Source organism: Carcharhinus amblyrhynchos, chromosome 8, assembly GCF_965287045.1.
Source record: "Carcharhinus amblyrhynchos chromosome 8, sCarAmb.v2.hapA, whole genome shotgun sequence".
Taxonomy (NCBI): domain Eukaryota; kingdom Metazoa; phylum Chordata; class Chondrichthyes; order Carcharhiniformes; family Carcharhinidae; genus Carcharhinus; species Carcharhinus amblyrhynchos.
The window spans coordinates 111935727-111957751 of NC_137331.1; the positions used below are offsets into that span (position 1 = coordinate 111935727).

The 22025-nt window shown below is 41.8% G+C and overlaps 1 protein-coding gene across 4 annotated transcripts in view; it reads left to right on the top strand.

The window, feature by feature from the left end:
* Positions 1–22025, top strand: part of ankrd12 (ankyrin repeat domain 12) — a 222177-nt gene that overhangs the window by 186870 nt on the left and 13282 nt on the right. For all 4 annotated transcript variants that reach the window (XM_080194656.1, XM_080194653.1, XM_080194655.1 and 1 more), the window contains 4 exons: positions 633–833; positions 8382–8524; positions 9498–9651; positions 12201–17098. In XM_080194656.1, the coding sequence (XP_080050782.1) occupies positions 633–833; positions 8382–8524; positions 9498–9651; positions 12201–17098 (5396 nt within the window). The remainder of the gene's footprint in view (positions 1–632; positions 834–8381; positions 8525–9497; positions 9652–12200; positions 17099–22025) is intronic.

A 22025-nucleotide genomic window follows, 5' to 3' on the forward strand; every position in this document is an offset into this window, starting at 1 on the left:
CAATTTTGCTTTTCTTACCCTTTTCTCTTCCTCCCTCCACCCCAATATTTACACGTTCTTTTTTTCTCTATGTATTTATAACATAGCCATTTTGAAATCCAAACCAACAACGCATGAGGTTGTACATTTATACACACTTTTAGATGTCCATATTAGGACTTTAACAGATGCACAGTATCAGTCCTTAAAAGTCTTTTGATTTTGGAAAGACCAGTGGAAAATTTTGAGTTTTATGCAGCTGTTTCAGTCCATTCTTAACATTCTCCCTCACCATTATTTTTAAAAGTGGTATCACAGAGTAGTTACTGTCAGTGTTTCTAAGACATGAATTATTTTAGTGAATTCTGAAACCCCTTGAAGATAAATTGAGTAGTGTTAGTGGAATTTGGTTGCCTCTCCTTTTGGCCATAGATACTGCAGATGTAGGGACAAAGGAATGTGAAGGAAAGGGGCAGCAAGAAATTTGTACCCTTGTGTAAGAAAATGACCACACGGGCTCATGCTCAATTTTTGTGCATTGTGTATGAAGTCAAACCAGACTGTTGGAATAAACATAGATTTGGACAGTTTGACACATGATTACAGTTTTTCAAAGTTACTGAACAGACATTTTAATTTATTCTCCTTACTAGATTCTACTCCGAACCATCCATCTCAAGCAACACCAGGGCAGAAAAAGACTCCAAGCTCCTCATCCAGACAAAAAGACAAGGTTAATAAACGAAATGAGCGAGGAGAAACTCCATTACACATGGCAGCCATTCGTGGTGAAACCAAGCAAGTAAAAGAGCTCATCAGTCAGGGTGCTGATGTTAATGTCAAAGACTTTGCTGGTACGTCAATGATATCTGACTTCCTAATTTTATAAGTGCTAGAGAAGTGAAGTTTTTTTTTGTCCTTTATTACTTGATGCCTCTGATGCCCGAGTTTATTTCTGAAGTAGCTGAGCCATGCCTGACTTAAAGACTCAAGACTGAACTTGGGATTTGTGTTACATTAGCTGACTTCAGTCAGAGTAGCATTTGATCTAAGTGCCCCTTTGTTAGGGAGCAAAAAACACAGCTGGTGTTGCCATTGCTCATGATACAGATTCTGGCTGGAAAGCACATATGCACAAGGATAAGATCAGAGTTGTTTTACTGGTAAGGCAGTCTGCCAAAATCCACCAACTCCAGCACGATTCCACTATTTAACACATCTTCCCCTCACCTACCCCCCGCCTCATCAGCATTGCACAGGGACCACACTCTTCCAGATACCCTGGTCCACTCCTCCATCATACATTAAATGGAGCTAATCTTCCAGATTGATGTTGGGCTGTAGATATTGTAAATTATGGGACGGAGATGTTATATGTGGAAGACACAGGTTCTCTAATATTTGTCAGTAATATATAAACTAATGTAAGTTATGCTATAAATGTTAAACATTTAAAACAAGATCTCCATTCCCACATATTTTCAATGGAATAGGCCTGAATGGTTGATTGGGCAATAATTTCTGGGGACCCCACAACCCATTAATGGCACTCTTTTTTTCTTGGGCCAACCGTCTTTCCTCAATTGCAAATGGGGTTTCCTACAGTTTTGGGAGTAGGCTGCACAGGGGCCCTGACCACTTCTCAATCCATTTTAGCAGGAGCACTGTTGCAGTGGCAGTTCAAAGACTGTCGTTCTGGTTTTTGTTGCATATTAACTTGTGGGATGTGCGCATTGCTGTCTAGGCCAGCATTTATTGCCCTCCCTAATTGTCCTTGAGAAGTGGTCTGAGCTGCTGCATTGAACTGCGGATGCAGTCCATGATGTAGGTACATGCACGGTGTAGTTAAGGAAGAGAATTCCAAGATTTTGACTCAGTGACAGAATACCTTTCCAAGTCAGGATAGTGAGTGACTTGGAGGGGAACTTTCTAGGTCCTGGTGTTCCCATGAGTCTGCTGCCCTTGTCCTTCGAGATGGCAACCATGATGGGGTTGAAAGGTGCTATCTCAGAATACTGGATGAGTTCCTGCAGTGCATCATGCAGATGGTACACACTATTGCCACTGTACGTCAATAGTGGAGAGAGTGAAGGGCTGCCAAATGGGCTGGTTTGTCCTGGATGGTGTTGAGCTTCTTTAATGTCATTGCAGCTGCACTAATCCAGGCAAATGGAGAGCACTCCACCACACTCCTTACTTGTGCCTTGTAGATGGTAGACAAGCTTTGGGGGAATCTGGAAATGAGGTACTTGGTGTAGAATTGCTAGCCTCTGACCTGCTCTTGCAGGCATACTATTTATTGGTTACTCTAGTTCAGTTTTTGGTCAGTGTGACCCCCCAAGATGTTGATAGTGGGGGGATTCAGTGATGGTAACACCACTGAATGTCAGGGGAGCACTGGTTAGATTCTCTTCTGCAGGAGCTCATCCAGTATTCTGAGACGGCACCTTTCAAACCCATCACGGTTGCTATCTCGAAGGACAAGGGCAGCAGAGTCTTGGGAACACCAGCACCTAGAAAGTTCCCCTCCAAATCACTCAGCATCCTGACTTGAAAAGGTATTCTTTCACTGAGTCAAAATCTTGGCATTCTCTCCCTTAACAACACATGGACTGCATCAGCAGTTCAATGCAGCAGCTCAGACCACTTCTCAAGGACAATTAAGGAAGGCAATAAATGCTGGTCTAAACAGCGATGCCCACATCCCACAAATCGATGTGCAACAGATGGTCATCGCCTGGCTGTTACTTATCACTTGTCAGCACAAGCTTTATATTGTCCAGGTCTTACTGCATTTCAGCATGGATTGCTTAATATCTGATGAGTCACAGATGATGCTGAACATGTGCAGGCATCAGTGAGCATCCCCATTTTTGATCTTACAAGTGGAGAGTCATTGATGAAGCAGCTGAAGATGTTGGGCCTAGGACACTACTTTGAGGAACTCCTACATTGATGTTCTGGAACTGAGATAATTGGCCTGTAATGACTGCAGCCATCTGCCTTTGTGCTTGGTGTGGCTCCAAACATTGAAGAACTTTTCCCTTGATTCCCATTGACTCCAGTTTTGCTAGGGCTCCTTGATATAATCATAGAATCTACAGTGCCGAAGGAGGCCATTTAGCCCATCGAGCCTGCACTAACAACTATCCTACCCAAGTCCTATCCCCGTAACCTGACATATTAACCTTCCAAATGCCCCTGACACCAAGGGGCAATTTAGCATGACCAATCAAACTAACCAACACATCTTTGGATTGTGGGAAGAAACCAGAGCACCTGGAAGAAACCAAGGAGAATGTGCAAACTCCACACAGACAGTGACCCGAGGCTGGAATTGAACCCAGGTCCCTGGCGCTGTACTAACCACTGTGCCACCATCCTGTCCCACAATTGATGCCATGCTCAGTCAAATGCTGCCGGAATGTCAAGGGCAGTCATTCTCACCTTGCCTCTTAGGTTCAGCTCTTTTGTCCATGTTTGTTACCAGGAGCTTGTTACTAACTTGCCATGGTTTCTGTTCCTTGATCCAGAGCAAAAAGCAGGAAACTACAGGTTGTTAGCTTAACTGATGAGGGTTAAGAAGCAACTCCTTGGGTAGGCAGCTGAGGAAGAGAAAAGCAAAGGTAGTAATCTCAGGATTGCTGCCTGTGCCAAGGGAGAATGAGGGAAGAAATGAAATGAGGTGGAGGGTGAATGCGTGGCTGAGGGACTGGTGTAGAGGGCAGGGATTTCGGTTCCTAGATCACTGGGACCTCTTTAGGGGTAGGTGGGACCTCTATAGTAGGGACGGGTGGCACTTAAATACCAGGGGGACTAGTATCTTGGCGGGAAGACTGGCTAAGGCTACCGGGGGGACTTTAAACTAGAAAGGATGGGGGGAGGGAACTGTGTTGGGGAAACTGGGACGGAGGAGGTTCGCTCCCAGGTAGGGGAGGACTGCAGGCAGTATGGGAGGGAGGTTAGACAGGTGGTGGAGATGGGAAATGCCCAGACTGAGGGGCTGAAGTGTATATATTTTAATGCAAGGAGTATAGTGAATAAGGTAGATGAGCTTAGGGCGTGGATAGCTGTTTGGGATTGTGATGTGGTGGCCATTACGGAGACTTGGATGTCTCAGGGACAGGACTGGGTACTTCAGGTGCCAGGCTTCAGGTGCTTCAGGAAGGACAGGGAGGGTGGCAGAAGGGGTGGTGGCGTGGCACTGTTGATCAGGGATAGTGTCATGGCTACAGAGAAAGAGGATGTCGTGGAGGGATTGTCTACAGAATCTCTGTGGGTGGAAGTTAGGAACAGCAAAGGGTCAAAAACTTTGCTGGGTGTAATCTATAGGCCGCCCAATAGTGACAGGGAAGTTGAAGTGCAAATAGGGAAACAGATTCTGGAGAGATGTTTTAATAACAGAGTTGTCGTGATGGGAGACTTCAATTTCCCAAACATCGACTGGAATATCCCTAGGGTAAGGGGTATAGATGGGGAGGAGTTTGTTAGGTGTGTTCAGGAGGGTTTCCTGACGCAGTATGTGGACAAGCCTACGAGGGGAGAGGCTGTACTTGACCTGGTACTGGCGAATGAACCAGGGCAGGTGATGGATCTTTCGGTAGGAGAGCATCTTGGATATGGTGACCATAATTCTATCTCCTTCACAATTGCGTTGGAACGAGATAGGATCAGGCAGGCTAGGAAGGTGTTTGTCTGGGGTAAGGGGAGATACGAAGAAGTCAGGAAGTTACTTGGACAAATAAACTGGAAGGAGGCGTTCTTAGGGAAAAGTACCGAAGGAAGGTGGCAGATATTCAAGGAATGTGTGTCTGGAGCTCTGAATGACAACGTTCCAATGAGACGAGGGGGTTTTGGTGGGTCGAGGGAACCGTGGTGCACAAAGGATGTGTTGAACCTAGTCAGGAAGAAAAGGAAGGTGTACAAGAGGTTCAGGGAATTAGGAGATGTTAAAGATTTTGAGGAGTATAAGGACTGTAGGAGGGAACTTAAAAGGGAAATTAGGAGAGCCAGAAGGGGTCATGAGAAGACCTTGGCGGGTAAGATTAAGGAGAATCCCAAGGCCTTCTATAAATATGTGAAAGGTAAAAGGATAAGAAGAGAAGGGATAGGACCTATAAAAGGTGAGGGGGGAAAGGTTTGTGTGGAACCAGAAGAAATGGCGGAGGTGCTTAACGAGTACTTCGCCTCAGTATTCACGGTGGAAGCCGATCTGGGAGATTTTGTTATGGATTTGCAGCAGATGGAAAGGATTGAGTACGTGAATATTAAGGAGGAGGATGTGTTGGAACTTTTGAATTCTATCAAGGTAGATAAGTCGCCGGGACCAGATGGGATGTACCCCAGGATACTGTGGGAGGCGAGGGAAGAGATTGCAGAGCCCCTGGCGATGATCTTTGCGTCGTCAATGGAGACGGGAGAGGTTCCAGAGGATTGGAGGATTGCGGATGTAGTTCCTATTTTTAAGAAAGGGAACAGAGATAGCCCGGGAAATTACCGACCGGTGAGTCTGACCTCAGTGGTTGGTAAGCTGATGGAGAGGCTTCTGAGGGACAAGATTTACGAACATTTGGAGAGGTTTGACATGATCAGGAATAGTCAGCATGGATTTGTCAAGGGCAGGTCGTGCCTTACAAGCCTAGTTGAGTTCTTCGATAATGTGACTGAACACATTGACGAAGGAAGTGCCGTGGACGTAGTGTACATGGACTTCAGCAAGGCGTTTGATAAGGTCCCCCATGCAAGACTTCTTGAGAAGGTGAGAGGGCATGGGATCCAAGGGCCTTTGGCCTTGTGGATCCAGAACTGGCTTGCCTGCAGAAGGCAGAGAGTGGTTGTGGATGGGGCTTTTTCTGAATGGAGGTCAGTCACCAGCGGAGTGCCTCAAGGATCTGTTCTGGGACCCTTGTTGTTTGTCATTTTCATAAATGACCTGGATGAGGAAGTGGAGGGATGGGTAAGTAAGTTCGCTGATGACACGAAGGTCGGTGGTGTTGTGGATGATCTGGAAGGATGGCAAAAGTTGCAGCAGGACATAGATAGGATGCAGGACTGGGCGGAGAAGTGGCAGATGGACTTCAACGCGGATAAATGTGTAGTCGTCCATTTTGGCAGAACCAACGGGATGAACGAGTACACCATCAAGAGCAGAAGTCTGACTAGTGTTGAGGAGCAGAAGGATCTTGGGGTCCGGGTCCACAGGACTCTTAAATCGGCCTCGCAGGTGGAGGAGGTGGTCAAGAAGGCGTATGGTGTACTGGCCTTCATTAATCGAGGGATTGAGTTTAGGAGTCGGGAGGTAATGCTGGAACTTTATAAGACCCTTGTCAGGCCTCATTTGGAGTATTGTGCGCAGTTCTGGTCGCCTCACTATAGGAAAGATGTAGAAGCTATTGAGAGGGTGCAGAGGAGATTTACAAGGATGTTGCCTGGACTGGGAGGCATGCCTTATGAAGTTAGGTTGAGGGAGCTGGGACTCTTTTCCCTGGAGAGATGAAGGTTGAGAGGCGACCTGATAGAAGTTTACAAAATGTTGAGAGGAATAGATAGGGTGGACTCTCAGAGGCTATTTCCCCGGTTTGAAATGGTCGCTACGAGAGGACACAGATTTAAGGTGCAGGGAGGGAGGTTCAGAAGTGATGTTAGGGGTAAGTTTTTCACTCAGAGGGTGGTGAGTGAATGGAATCGGCTGCCGTCAGTGGTGGTGGAGGCGAACTCGCTGGGGTCTTTTAAAAGACTTCTGGATGAGTATATGGGGTTTAATGAGATTGAGGGTTATAGATAGGTCTGTAGGTTGGTAGGTGATGTGATCGGCGCAACTTGTGGGCCGAAGGGCCTGTTTGTGCTGTAGTGTTCTATGTTCTATGTTCTATGAAAACAAAAGTGGAAATGCTCACCACTTCGAGCACCAATTAAACTTGGTGCTTAGTTTTTTTTTAAAAGTTTATTTATCAGCATCACATGTAGGCTTACATTAACACTGCAATGAAGTTACGGTGAAAATATCCTAGTTGCCACACTCTGGCACCTGTGTGGGTGCACTGAGGGAGAATTTGGTATGGCCAGTGCAGCTAACCAGCATGCCTTTTGGACTGTGGAAGGAAACCCATGCAATTACAGAAATGTGCAGACTCTGCGTACATAGTGACCCAAGCCACAAATCAAACCCGGATCACTGGCGCTATGAGGCAGGAGTGCTAACCACTGTGCCGTGGTACCATTCTCACATAATATCCAGGTATCAAGTGGTATTAATCAATAGCAGGGGGTCTCCCAAGCTTGGTGTAGATGCACAATTAACAAGGCATCTGCACTACAAACCGATTGCTAAGATGGGTTTGGAATTTCTGTTGAGGGAAATATGAAGCTCTTTTAGACCTGCTTCATTTCCTAGACATCACTACTACACCCTCTACAGGTTCTGGGAAAATTTAAATTCTCCCAGTTCTTAATGTTTACTCAAGGACCCAATGCGACGTGGATGTTATCCAACTTACAGACTGAGAGCGCAGATGTCTGAAGACTTTTGTTCAGCTGATGATTCTGTTTGGAACTATTCCACAGCTCCCTCTGATCATCAGTGGTATAGCCAAATCTCCAGTGAAAAAGCCCAAGGAGCATTCACCCAAATGGTTTTGTTGTAATGTGAACCCTTGGGGAACGATTAAGAATATACTTTGTTGGCCAGTGACTGATTTCTTCTTTGGGACTTTTGATTCCAGAGCAACAGATGCCTGGCAACAAGTCTGAGATTCTGAATCTCAGCAATTGACTGCTGCTGTTTGTAGCCTTCCATTCTCATAGTGCATTAGAAGGAATGGACCACAGAGCATTTTATAATTTCTTCATCTGTTTCTTTACATACAAGTTGGGAGATGGTCACATGGCTAATATTGTGTGGTTGAAAACTTTTTAAAATTCTGAAACTGTATCCTTAACAATTCTTCTTGCTCCACACTCGATATTCTTTGCCAAAATCTAGGGCAATAGTGACTTAAAGCAGGAATTGTCCTGCAAGAACTGCCAATTATAGTTATGGTGATGAAACAAGTAAAGTAGCTATCCTACAAACAGCATTTAAGATCAAGTTGGGTAAACGTTTGAAAGGGAACATATCAGGATTTGAGCAAGGTAAGGAAATTGAACTAGGGTAGGCAGATCCAGTTGAAGAGGTTGATATGACACAGACGCAACAGCCCAAATGACATCCGACATGTTAAACCTTTTCTTTTCACCCAAAAATTCAATGATGAGTCAACTTTGGTCATCTTTGCAGTTTCTATCAGTTAAATAATTTGAATTATAGCACTAGATCCTAAAAGTCAGTAGCTGAGAGGCAAGGAATTTTCATTACAGTGGATAGAAGTAAATAACTGTGCTTTTTTTTGCACTTGACTGTTTAGGGTGGACTCCACTACATGAAGCCTGCAACTTGGGTTACTATGAAGTTGCTAAACAGCTAATACTAGCAGGAGCAGATGTGAACACCCAGGGACTTGACAATGATACTCCACTGCATGATGCTGCAAGCAATGGACACAGAGATGTATGTACTATGATTTATGTTGCATGAAACTAACACTGCACTTTCAATTAAAAAGCTCTGAATTAAATTGGAAAATTTTATGTGCTAATGAATTTATGGCACTCCAGTAATCGTTCTTCCTTCAATTTTCAATGGGTGACATGGTGGCACAGTAGTTAGCACAGCTGCCTCACAGCACTAGGGACCCAGGTTCAAACCCTAGTTTGGATCACTCTGCAGAGTCTGTATATTCTCCCTGTGTCTGTGTGGATTTTCTCTGGGTCCTCTGGTTTCCTCCACGCTCCAAAGATGTGCGGGTTAGGTTGATTGGCCATGTTCAATTGCCCCTGAGTGCCTTGCTAATGTCCCTGTGGACAACATCAACTGCACTGCCCTCATCTATCTTCTTAGTTACCCCTTGAAAAAACTGAATCAAATTTGTGAGACATGATTTTCCACTCACAAAGCCATGCTGACTGTCCCTAATCAGTCATTGCCTCTTTGAATGCCTCTAGATTCTGTCTGTCAGAGTATCTTTCAACAACTTACCCACTAGAGACATTAGGCTCACTGGCCAGTAATTCCCAAGCTTTTCCCAACTCTTGTTAACACTTTGCACTAAATGCCACATTGAATCTTTTGTATTTACTATACAGTCAACATAACGTACATGAATGATGCACATCACGTTGTTGGGAGTAAATGGTGTGCATACAAGGTGCCAAGTGCTTGTGATCTTTATTGTGAATGCATCAGAAAACTATGTAGAAAAGTGTATAGTTTATTATGTCGTTCACCAGTCGTCATTGTCTTGCTTTCAGTAGTGATCAGTATGATGTACTTAAACGAGAATGTCTGACTCAAACCACTTCCACAATTAAAAGCTTGTTCAATTTTATGGTGTGCTCACATTTGCTTAAAGCATAATTTTGCTAAATTTTGAATGGAGAGACAGCAATTTTCAACTTTTTAACCTGGATATCTTTCTCTCTAGATTGTGAAACTACTTTTGCGCAATGGTGGGGATGCCTATCAAATGAATCACCGTGGAGAGCGTCCTGTGGATGTCGCTGATTCAGACGAAATGGTGCAGCTTCTGAAAGGAGAGCTTCCTCTTTCTGATGATGAAGATGATGACAGTTGTACAGGTTATGATAGAATCTTTTCAAAATAAACATGCTCGCCTTGCTGGCAGTCTTGGCATGATAGAAGCACAGTATAAATCAAGTCATTCATACTATCAAGTGACTGTATATTCCAGTTAAATATATTATATTTCATAAATGCATTAATTGCTATTTAATGTTGACAGTAGAACAAAACACAAACCTTAAATGTTTCCTATAGTTTACAGAAAACATTTCTGAAGCAAAATAGCTTCGAAATTTAAGTTTTTCATTATTCCCCGTTAAGGTTTGCCAGAGGTTAGCAGAGCTGATTTAAGAAATGTTTAGTCTCCTGCCCCTTATGTCAGTATCTCAGTAGACCTATACTCCATCAGGCAAGCTGCAATTTGCAGAACTGTGCTCTCTGATTTTATAGTCAAGAATTAGAATCGTGGAATCTCTACAGTGCAGAAGGACCATTGGGTCCATCGAGTCTACACCAAGAACAATCCCACCTCGTCCTATTCTTGTAGTCCCACATAATCCCCTGACACTAAGGGGCAATCCCACCCAGACTTGTTCCCCATAAACCCGAGTATTTACCTGGCTAGTACCCCTAACCTACATATCTTGGGATACTAAAGGGCAATTTAGCATGGCCAATCAACCTATCCCGCACCCCTTTGGACTGTGGAAGGAAACCAGAGCAGTCGGAGGAAACCCATGCTGACGTGGGGAGAACGTGCAAACTCCACAGAGACAGTCACTCGAGACCAGAATTGTACCTGGGTCCCTACTGCTGTGAGGCAGCAGTGCTAACCACGTGCCAGCTCAAAGAACAAAGAAAATTACAGCACAGGAACAGGCCCTTCGGCCTTCCAAGGCTGCACCAACCATGCTGCCCAACTGAACTAAAACCCCCTACCCTTCCGGGGACCATAGCCCCCTATTCCCATCCTATTCGTGTACTTGTCAAGACGCCCCTTATCCAATTCTACTACCATATCCACTTCTACTACCTCCCCCAACAACGAGTTCGAGGCACCCACTACTCTGTGTAAGACAAAAAAAAACTGCCTTGTACATCTCCTTTTAAACCTTGCCCTTCACACCTTAAACCTATGCCCCCTAGTAATTGCCTCTTCCACCCTGGGAAAGAGAAGCACCTTTATTGTCTGTGTAAAGACATAGAATTCATATAATTACAGAAGCTGACAACTTTTTCCAACACTTCTGTTTTCTTTCCCCCTCCCACAGCTTTTTATGTGATCTTTAGTATACTCCCCACTACCTCAGTTAACTCTCTCACTTTTTTTACTTCAATATAGGTCAGTGATTATTGTTATATCCACCAGCCAATGTCCCACTGTGCTGAAAGTAATTATTTTTCATGTGCTTATATTTAGAATCATTTTGGAATTGTCAGCTTCTGTAATTACATGAATTCTATGGCTTTACATATACACTAAAGGGTGATAATTTGACACCAAGACGCCCCCATTTCTATTTCATTTAAAGTCTCGCTACTCAAGATGTATTTCTTTTCCTTATTCAAATATTTTTGAATTTCAAATAACATCTCCTATCTCATTCTGTTAGCCTCTTTCTGTCTTCCTTTCACAATCTCTAGACAGAACAATCTCTAGATTCACAATCTAGGCGCCGCACAGTAGTACAATGGTTAGCACTGCTTCCTCTCAGCACCAAGGGGACTAGGTTCAATTCTGGCCTTGCGTGACTGTGTGGAGTTTGTATGTTTTCTCCATGTCTGCGCAGGTTTCCTCCGGATGCTCTGGTTTCCCCCTACAGTCCAAAGATGTGCAGATCAGGTGCATTGTCCGTGCTAAATTGCCCCTTAGTATCAGTGGAAAGAGTGGGGTAAATACATGGGATTACAGAGATAAGACCTGGGTGAGATTATTGTTGGTGTAGGCTTGTTAGGCCCAATGCCGCCTCCTCCATTGTAGAGATTCTGTGAACCTTCAACAGGTTACCATTCTCTAGTTTAGTATCATCAACCAATTTTGATTTTGTTCCCTCAATTCCTGTGAGCAGCTCATGGTAAATAAAAACAGGACACTGCGCAATACTGACAGCAATATGGGTGCCACAGTGGTTAGCACTGCTGCTGCACCACCAGGGACCCAGGTTCAATTCCCAGCTTGGGTCACTGTCTCTGGAGTTTGCACTTTGTCACCGTGTCTGCATGGGTTTCCTCCAGGTGCTCCAGTTTCCTCCCCCAGAATGAAAGTTGTGCTGGTTAGGTCTATTGACCAGAACAGGCACTGTAGTGTGGCAACTAGGGAAATTTCACAGTAACTTCATTGCAGTGTTAATGTAAGCCTTACTTCTAACTAATAAATAAACTTTAGTTTCAGTACATCTTTCCAGTCCAAGAAAACTTTCCTTTTTTTTTGTTTTAGCTTTCCGATATAAATTGGCATTTGTAAAACTGCCAAATAGGAATATGTCTGACTGGGAAATGCTTGATCTTTCTTTGTTTCATATGTTGTTATGTATGAGTAGGAATAGAACTTGAAAAATGCAACAGTTCCAAATGTCAACTCCATTTTGTTTGTACGTTCTTCTAGAATCTGAAGAGTTGCCTTCTGTGAATCCATCTAGTGTGGATGAAAATGTGGATGATTCTGAACCAGAAAAGGAATTAAAAACTGATGCCAATCAGCAACTGACACCCTGCAAATCGATTGCATCATCTGCATTGGATGAATACGAATTCAAGGATGATGATGATGAGGAAGATGAAGAAGTAGAAGAAATAGGCAAGCTTGTAGATCAGAAAAGGATTCGAAGAAAGGATAATAAAAAGAATATAATAAAAGAGAGCAGCTATTTAACACCACCAAAGCTAGAATTGCAGAAACCGTTCAAAATTAAAAAACAAAAATCAGCAAGAGTTCTTGTTTCATCTAGCTCTGAAAGCTCAGATGACGAACTACATCAAGAGAAAAAAACCTGTTCAACAAGCTCTCTGGAGGTTGTTCCAGATAGCAGTAAATCTGATGTAAGGACTAAGAAAGAAAATCTGATTGCCATTGAACAGAAAGAGAAAGGAAAAGGGAAGAAAAAGATGAAGAAACAAAGTAAAAACAAAGAGAATCAAGAGTTTAAACAGGAGAAAGAAGAGAAGGAAAATGCAAAATTAATGCTTTTCTCCACTTGCTCTGGTTTGGACTCATTAGAACATACGAAGGAGGAAGATTCGTTCAGAAAATCTTTGTGTATGAAAGATGACTCTTCAGGTCATCAGTTCCACATTTCAACTGCCAAGTCACCTAAACATGCCTGTGGATTAAGTGAAAAACGAGCAAAACCACTTAAACAGGAAAATGCCAAAACTGGCCCATCCTCAGGAGCGTCAGAAATGTCTCTTCAATCTGAGGTTGTGCGATTTGATCATCTTACAGACTCTGACTACACCTCTGAGAGTTCCAGCAACAAATCTTTTAAGTTCAAAGCGAAGACTAAGCATCGCAAAAAGGATCTACATGTGGAATTTGTTGATAAGTCTGGACAGAGAAGCAAAGATGAAGAGGCAGGCGTGTTCGATAACATGGAAGAAGTGCTTAAAAAGACCGACAAGGATGGCAAAGTTATTAAAAAGCATAAACTAAAGCATAAAGATAAAGAGAAAAACAAAATTAAAAAAGAGCATGAAAATGAACGGGGGAAACATAGACAAAAAGAGAATGAGAAAGATGTATATCCTGAGTTTGATAGAGAATATTGGAAAGAGAACTTTTTCAAAAATGATGACACTAATGAGACGTTCAAAGATGAAAACTCTGATCTAGCCCCATCAGAAAAGTCATTGAAAGACAAAACTCCAGTTAAAGAAGAGAAAACAAAGGAGAAATATTTTAAAGAAGAAAGACCTTTTAAAGAGGACAAAGAGAAGGAAAAGTCTAAGAAGACTAAACGAGAAAAACATTCTAAAGAAGAAAAAGAAATTAAACTTACCAATCTGGAAGAAAGAAAAGAAATTGTGCTTGCAGACAAAGATGACTCAATTTACTCAAGTGTCATTGTGAAGAAAGAGCATACTGAGTTATTTGAGAAAGAGAGAGACAAATCTGACACTCCAGATAGAGAGAAAAGGGAAAACAAAGAGAAAAGTGAAAAAAAGTCCCCAACTAAAGAGAGAGACTCGGAAAAGTTAGAGAAAAAATATTCTGAGAGAGAGAAAAAAGTAAAGCATGAAAATAGGTCGGATAAAGATAAATCCGAGCTTCATGAGAAATCACAGGAAAAAACATTTAGCAAACTACAGGACCATGGAGAGAAGGCAAAAGATAAAGATCGATCTAGTAATTTGTATTCTGCTGCAGAGAAGATCCACCGGGAAAATGATAAATTGAAGAATATATTCTCAATTAAGAAACCTGATGAGAAAGAAAAGAGTAAGGAAAAATTGGAGAAAAAGCATGAGAGAGAAAAAAGTGAAAGGGAGCGTCATTCTAGTGGGATGAAGGACAAAGTGGAAAAAGAAAAGCATGCTATGGAGAAGAAGATAAAATTATCAGAAAAAGACTCACAAGATGTCACTCCTGGTAAAGCTGTCAAAGTGAAAGAAAAAGACCGAGATGCAGAAAAGGAGAAGAAGAAAGAAAAGTTTAGGGAACGAGAGGGTGATCTCATGACGAACTCCAAGCACTTACAAGATGAGAAGAAACGTAGCACTATTGAGAGTAGCAAAGCGTCTCACGATAAATTATTTTCCTCGAAGGATAAAATCAAGGAGGACTTTCTTAAAACTCCTGAAACAAGAGAGAAGGAAAAGAAGGAAAAAGACAGACAAAAAGAAAGAACACCAGCAAATGCCACTGTTAAAGCAAAGCTTAAAGAAGTGGAAGCCGAAAAACTAAAGTCGAAAGACTCTAATTCTGCAAAGGATGTGCGGCCAAAAGAGAAGAGGTTAGTAAATGATGACTTGATGCAGACTAGCTTTGAAAGGATGCTAAGCCTAAAGGATCTAGAAATTGAGCAATGGCACAAAAAGCACAAAGAGAAAATAAAGCTTAAAGAAAAAGAACGGCAGCGGCATCGATCTGGCATTGAGCTCACAAAAATAAAAGAACGAGAAAAACTGAAAAGTTCAACAGCAAGCAAAGAACTTACTAGATCAAAAAGTTCAGATCCTTCAGAGGTACACTCTAAAGACAAGCAGCTGAAAGATGTTAACAACATGCGATCACTGTCCACTGATGCAAAACAGAATTTGACAGATACACCAAGACCTTTCATAAGTTGTGAAAGTAATTTAACTGCATCTCCCAGACAAGAACGTGATCGGGCAGGGCTAACGTCAAGATCTATATCGATGATTTCTGTTGCAAGTTCAGAAGATTCCTGTCAAACTTCAGCTGTAGCGACGCCGCGGCCTTTAACAGACTATGATTCAGATTTCACTATTGAGGGTTCTGAGTCTCAGTCTTCCTTTTCTCAATCAGTATTTCTGTCCAGTGCCAAATCACCTGCTGTATATGACCGAGACTCTGATGTTTTAGCTGATTTGCCAGATCGACTTAAATCACCGTACTCCAATAAACTTCCAGGATCTTACCTGCGATCAGTCTCCACTGACAATGCTAGATATGAGAACGAATCCCGGTTGGTAGGTGATATTCGGAGATGCAGTATACCAGCTGCTGCAAGTGAACATGATAAACCGTCCCACAAGCATCTTGAAGGTAACCTGCCACTTTCAAGTGAAAAACAATTTAGTTTTTCACCCTCAGTACAACATCAAGCCTGTACTTCTCCTCGACAAGAACCAGCTCCAGACAATGGCGCTGAAGAGGGCATATTTAATAGTAATTCTTGTTTACAGCCTTCTGTTTCTACACCACCTGCTGTCATTGTGCCAAGCAGCACTCATTATTTATCGCAGGATGCAAATCCCAGCAGCATAATTCAAAATACTTCCCAGCAAATGACTGTGGTACAGCCACAACTAAACTGTGTGATTGGGAGCATTCAGCCAAATAAACCATTGGAAGTGTCTTATGATAGGCTTGATCCTCCTTCGCACAGTAACAATGATGGGTACGCATCTTCAGCTTGTGAGAAAAGCATTTTTAGCCCATTACATGTTTCACAAGAGTGGGGATGTTCAGACCAGTTGACATCAGAATTGGTCTCAAAGTCTCCACAGATACCTTGCAGTGAACCTTCCCAAGTGACAAATCTACAAGAAGCGTCATCTTATTTTTCACCTACACATACTTCCAATACATCTTGTATTAGGTCATCATTAGACAATGATATTACCCCTCGAGTTCTCTTTTGGCCAAAATGTGGAACTCCAGAAGATCTACCACAGACTCAAACTTTGCAAAATACAGATCAGTCTTTCTTATCATGCAAACCACACTTGGACGGTGTAGGTATGGCTGATGAAAAGGATGCTAAATATCCTCCTGTTGACACAGCTGCTGACCTTGCTATTCAGAAGACCGTGGAAGATGCTTCCACTTATTGCAAATCAGATGAAATGCAGGACTTGGAAGAGAATTTCTCCCCATCATCTACAGCATTATTGGAATGCAATAATATGAATGAAAACCTTGTAGACCAAACAAGACCTGTACAGAGTACATTAACTGAATCTCAAGAAAAAACCGAAGAGGGTATAAAAAATATCACTTCAGCTGATCAGGAGCCAACGTGTAACCAAGAGAGCTCAACATTAGCCAAAGTGCCGGTAGCCACAGTTGATGAAATGCCGTCTGAGCCAACAGAAGAATTACCTGAAGCAACACCTTCCACTGAGCATGTGCACACAAACTCCATAAGCGATGACCCTCAGCCCTTGGAAAGTAAGGCTCAAGGCCAAGATGCCTCATTGGAGATGGAAGTTCCTCAACTTTCTACAACTACTCAAGATGCTGTAATGTTGCATGAGGCAGCACCTGATGAACGAAGGCAGTCCACTGAATCGTCAAAAGAGGAGCTGGAAGAGCAAATGGAAGCTGACCGAATAGAACAAGATATTCCTCAGAGGATTACTCGTAACAGAGCAAACCTGCTAGCCAATCAAAGCAAACAATCTGCTGTCAACTGTTCACAGGTATCTGATAAAGATACAGAATCCTCCACACCTGTGAAAAGCAAGGCGAAGTTTACAGAGGAGGAAGAAGGTCAAGTGCACCATCCACATAAACGAAAGATGTCACGAGTTCCACATCCTGCACAAGTAAAATCCACACTGCAGCAAGCTAAGGAAAAGACTCAGCAATCACTGGCAGCCATTGTAGATTCTTTAAAACTAGAAGAAATTCAACCATACCATTCAGAAAAGGCAAACCCTTATTATGAATATCTCCACATTAGAAAAAAGATAGAAGAGAAGCGTAAAGTGCTATGTAGTGTCACTCCTCAAGCACCACAGTTTTATGATGAATTTGTTACATTCACTGGATCATACCTGCTGGATGGGAACCCTCTGAGCAAACTTTGCATACCAACTGTAAGTGTTGTCCATGAAAATATTTTATAGAACTTGTTATTTAAGTGACTCAAAAGAGTTATTCAGTTTGCATACCATCTATAAGAATCTCATTTGAATTATTTATTCAAAATGTACCTGAGTAAAGTGTGAACCCGTTAGTCCTTAATGGAGAATTTTAATAAATGTTTTGCATTCAACTGCTTCCATTGGGAAGAACCTGTTTTCTTGAAACCCAATGAATCAGCCTGAAGCCAGGCCTCAAGACACTGGCCTCAATCATGTGCTACTAATGGGAACTGGTTATTAAGAACATTGCTAATAATGTGGCAGCAATATCATTACATTACAGATTTCCTTCTGAAGCCACTTTTGCTATTGGTGTGAGAGCAATATAGAGGAGAATAAGATGCTATGTAGTTATAAATATTGAAACATATTAGAGTACAATACTGTCATAAATGTTTCATTATACATTTCTTTATTTTTCTGATGATGGAATGCAGTAGCTCTTATTTGCAAACGCCAGCTAGTAGCACGGGGTCTCGCAGGCACCAGATGCTGACCTGCAAATTAGATGCCTAGTCAGTTGGTGGGGTGTCCAATTTTCTAACAGTTTACTTGAGAGCAAATCATGAGGCAGTGCTATCATTTTGCCTTATTGTCATACAATAACAATTGCAGCATACTCCTCACCTATAAAACTGGAAACATCCATATCTTCAGACCTGCCCTTGTAATAAAGCAGGCTTCTTGGTTGGGTGCATTGGCCATGCCAAGTTCTCCGTCAGTGTATTGAACAGGCACCTGAGTGTGGCGATGGTGGGGGGGCGGGGTGGGCATTTTCACAGCAACTTCATTGCAGTGTTAAAGTAAGTCTACTTATGACATTAATAAATAATAATAAAGGAAGAAGGATGCCTTTTAATAGAAGGAGGAAAACCTACATTAGCATATCTTTTCACCAGTGTCCTCACAGCACTTCACAGAGAAGATCCTGCATGAACATTTTCATACACTGGAAATTGTACTTACAATCCAATGTAGTGCTAGTTTTTTTTTAACAGTTGACAGTTGAGGGATTGCAGGGAATAAATGTGATATAGCTGCATTAATATGACAGTAAGTGGAACACCTGGAGGGGGGTGGGGGGATGCACTGATTATTCCTCTGAAAACTTAAGAGTCTGAGGGGAAATCTTAAAAGCTCCTAAGAGATGTGAAGCATCCTCAAATAACATTCTTCCCTTCCATTGGTATGGGAAAATACTTGCTATACTGCTATGCACCATTACAAGTGAAATAAAACCTGTTATGTGGTTTGAGAACATACTAGTAAAGATGTGAGGAATGGCTTTGAGAATCTCATTTTAATTAGTAAGTGAAATCAGGTGGCAATGGGGTAGAATATTCTCGTGCGTAATTCAACTATTTGCATTTATTTGGCATTTTCAAATGTCGCAAAGTGTTTCACAAGCATTAATCAAAATTTGACGCGACACACAAGGAGGTACTAAGGCAGGTGCGACTGTAAAGACTGATCAGAGGAAGAGGTGCATGGTACAAGCTGGATTTGTGCAGCAGAGCTTTTGGTGAGTTTTAGATGATGGAATAGGGGAGGCCAGCCAGGAAAGCATTAGAATGGTCAAGTCTAGAAGCAGGAAATGCATGGATGAAGGTTTCGGCAGCAAAAAAACCTGAGATGGCTGGAGATGGGACATTTTATGAAGGTGGAAATGCACTGTACTGGAAATGGAGAGGATTAAAGGTCAGAAACTCAGCTCAAGCCCAGGGAAAGGGATGACACCATTTGGGAATGCAGTTTATACCAAGGATTGATGATCATCTTCCCAATGATCAATTGGAGAAAATTTTTGCTTTTCCGATATTGCTAGCAGCTGCCCTGCTGTTAAACTCTGCTGCCGGGTGGCTGGTGAGCAGCATGTAGACAAGGCCAGGGAGTTTAAACCACTATGGTTGTGTTCTTGCCCTACTCCCCAAAATCCCACTGTCAGTTAATATTCCTGCTCCAGACTTCTCTTACCATAAAATTCCCTTACTTCAAATCACCTGATGAATAAACATTATAACACTAAACTGCACCTTTCCTGTGTCAGCCTAGTAGCAATGACATTTCAAATTGCAAATCTCAAATTCTGTCGCCAAAATGATTTTGGGGCTAATTGTGCTATTTGTATATTATCTGATCATAGACTTTTTGCAAATTATCCTCGTTTCAGATCCACCGCCTATATATGCATACAACATGGCAAAAGTGCAATTAGAGATAGATAATCTTGAAAAGTGCTAGATAATCGCAGGTCTTTCTATTGCTTTCATTAGAACCTATTTCCTCAAAGAGAAAAGCCTGCACTATTGCTTTTCTTAAACATGCTGTGCTTAACGTGGGTAAATGATGCAATACAGAAAATTTGAGGCCACTATCTACTGTAGCCTAACAGGTATCCAGTCCAAACCTGATCTGGACTGCATTAGTTAATTTCACAGTTGCGAGAGTTAGTTGTCTTTCATCAACTTATACTGAAGGAGCAGGCACCCTCTGCTGGCAATGTTTGTGGATACCAGCAGATATCAGATTCCTGTTTTGCTGCTGATGTTGCCATATTTGAGTAATCCCCCTCCCTATACCTTGCTATTCAAGTTTGCAATTTGTAAGTGGTCTCTTGTGATGCTAGAGAAGAACTGCTCAAGCTTGTAAAATAATAAACCACCATGATTTATTGTATTTGAGAATGATTAGGGTAGAACATTGAAGACAGTAGGGAATAAAATACTTTGACAGAGGGTCAATAATTTTTTCTAAATTCTTCTGTATTTTATTCTTTATATTACAGCCAAGGATTGAGGTTCATTTATAGTGGAATAAAATTAAATAGAAGAATGCCTGTGAAACTTTTGTAGAATCTTGATTAGAGCGGACTGAGTACTGTACACAGTTCATACTGAGGCAATGGAGGAAGTGCAAAGCTTTTACCAGGGTAATATCAGAACTGCGAGGTTATATACAGTAAAGATTGGGCAGGCTCAGCTCATTTCTCTATATTTAAAACAAAAAACCAAAGTGATCTTTCAAATTGTGAAGTGCTTTGGCAGGCAGAAGTAAAGAAAATCAGAAAATGCTGGAAAATTTCAGCAGGTCTGACAGTATCTATGGAGAGAGATTAGAGCCAATGTTTTGAGTCTGGATGACTCTTCGTCAGAGCTCTTTCCACAGATGCTGTCATCTGTAATTTTCTAGCAATTCCTGTTTTTGTTCCTGCATATGAATGTTGGTCGCTCCTGGCAAGTATAAACAAGCCACGTTTCAAGCTCAGTTGATAATGGAAATGTGTACCTATTAGCACGTTGAGGATTGATCAGCAGTCGACGGTATGTAGGATAATCAGTTGAGTTTTTTTCGCTCAGAGTGACATACTCAGGGTCCCTCCAAACAGAAGCCTTTTACCTTTTTTGAATTACCCAGGTGCTTGGGGAGTGAGTCTCCATTGATTTCTCCATAGCAAAGTCTCAGCAAATCATAGTCGATTTGTCAACCATTCTGCATCCTTTTATCCTATCATTTTAATTGTTGTGATTGTTTGAAATTTGGTATTCTTGCATTTGTTCTGATGGGTGCAGGACAAAGCTTTGAAAACATTTCTTTTCAGCAATATTCAGTTCTATGCATTCATTTGTGTTGCACGTTCTGTGAGAACAATTGTTCCTTATTATCACAGGTGCCATAATAGGAAATGGTATTGTCTTTCCCAAAACCCAGCATTATTTTGGTGAAAGGCAGTGCAATTGAAGAATATCAAAAATCTTAAGACTAGAAGTGAATATGCTGTTCTTATTCAATAATAATGGGCATGGTTTATTTTGCCAGGAATTTGGTGTAGTGAGTCAACATGCCAACATTTTAAATATTCACTACAATAATGGGGCAGCACGGTGGCGCAGTAGTTAGCTCTGCTGCCTCACAGCACCAGGGACCCAGGTTCAATTCTGGCCTTGGGTCACTGTGTCTGTGTAGAGTCTACAAGTTCTCCGTGTGTCTGTGTGGGTTTCCTCTAGGTGCTCCACAATCTGAAAGATATGCCGGTTAGGTGCATTGGCCATGCTAAATTTTCCCTCAGTGTACCCGAACAGGTGCTAGAGTGTAGCGACTCGGGGGTTTTCACAGTAACTTCATTGCAGTGTTAATGTAAGCCTACAGGCAACACTAATAAATAAACTTTAAAGTTTCAGAAGTAGATTTTGCTTTATAGTTTGAAAGTTAACAAAAGTTTAACTCCTTGAGATGTTTATTCAAAGTAAAAAGTAGGCCCAATGTCATGTTTTATTAATAGTATTTGAATTATTACCATGACATGAAGTCAACTACCAGAATTTAACTGTTGGGCATGAAGGACAAATCTAATGTATCATACTAAAATATCACATGATATTTGTAACTTGAACAGCAGTATAGCGGCATTGAGTGGTCGGTTTGGTCAACAACTCAGCCCTTCCATTAAATGATGCTATTAGAATAGAACTTCGAGATCATTTTTCCATGGTCTCTTATGGAACTTGGGTCCCAGGATGTATAGAGCAGTTTTAAAAAGAAAATCATGTTACAATGGATGAGCAGGAAACCACTGATTATGTGAATAGATAATGCAATTTATAATTTTCATAGTTATGTGAAGCAACAACAATTTGGATTTATATTGCCTGTTCAGCAAAACAAAACATGCTAAAAACTCTTCAGGAGGAACATTATAATACAAAATGTGACATGAAGCTAAGTGAGGTGATATTAGGGTAGGTGATTAAAAGCTTGGTAGGTTTTAAGGAATATCTTAAAAGAGGAAAGTGAGGGGGGCAATGTAGTTATCAGGTGGGAATTCCAGAGTTTGGGTCTTAGGCAGTTGAAGACGTGGCCACCAATGGTGGGACAATAAAAT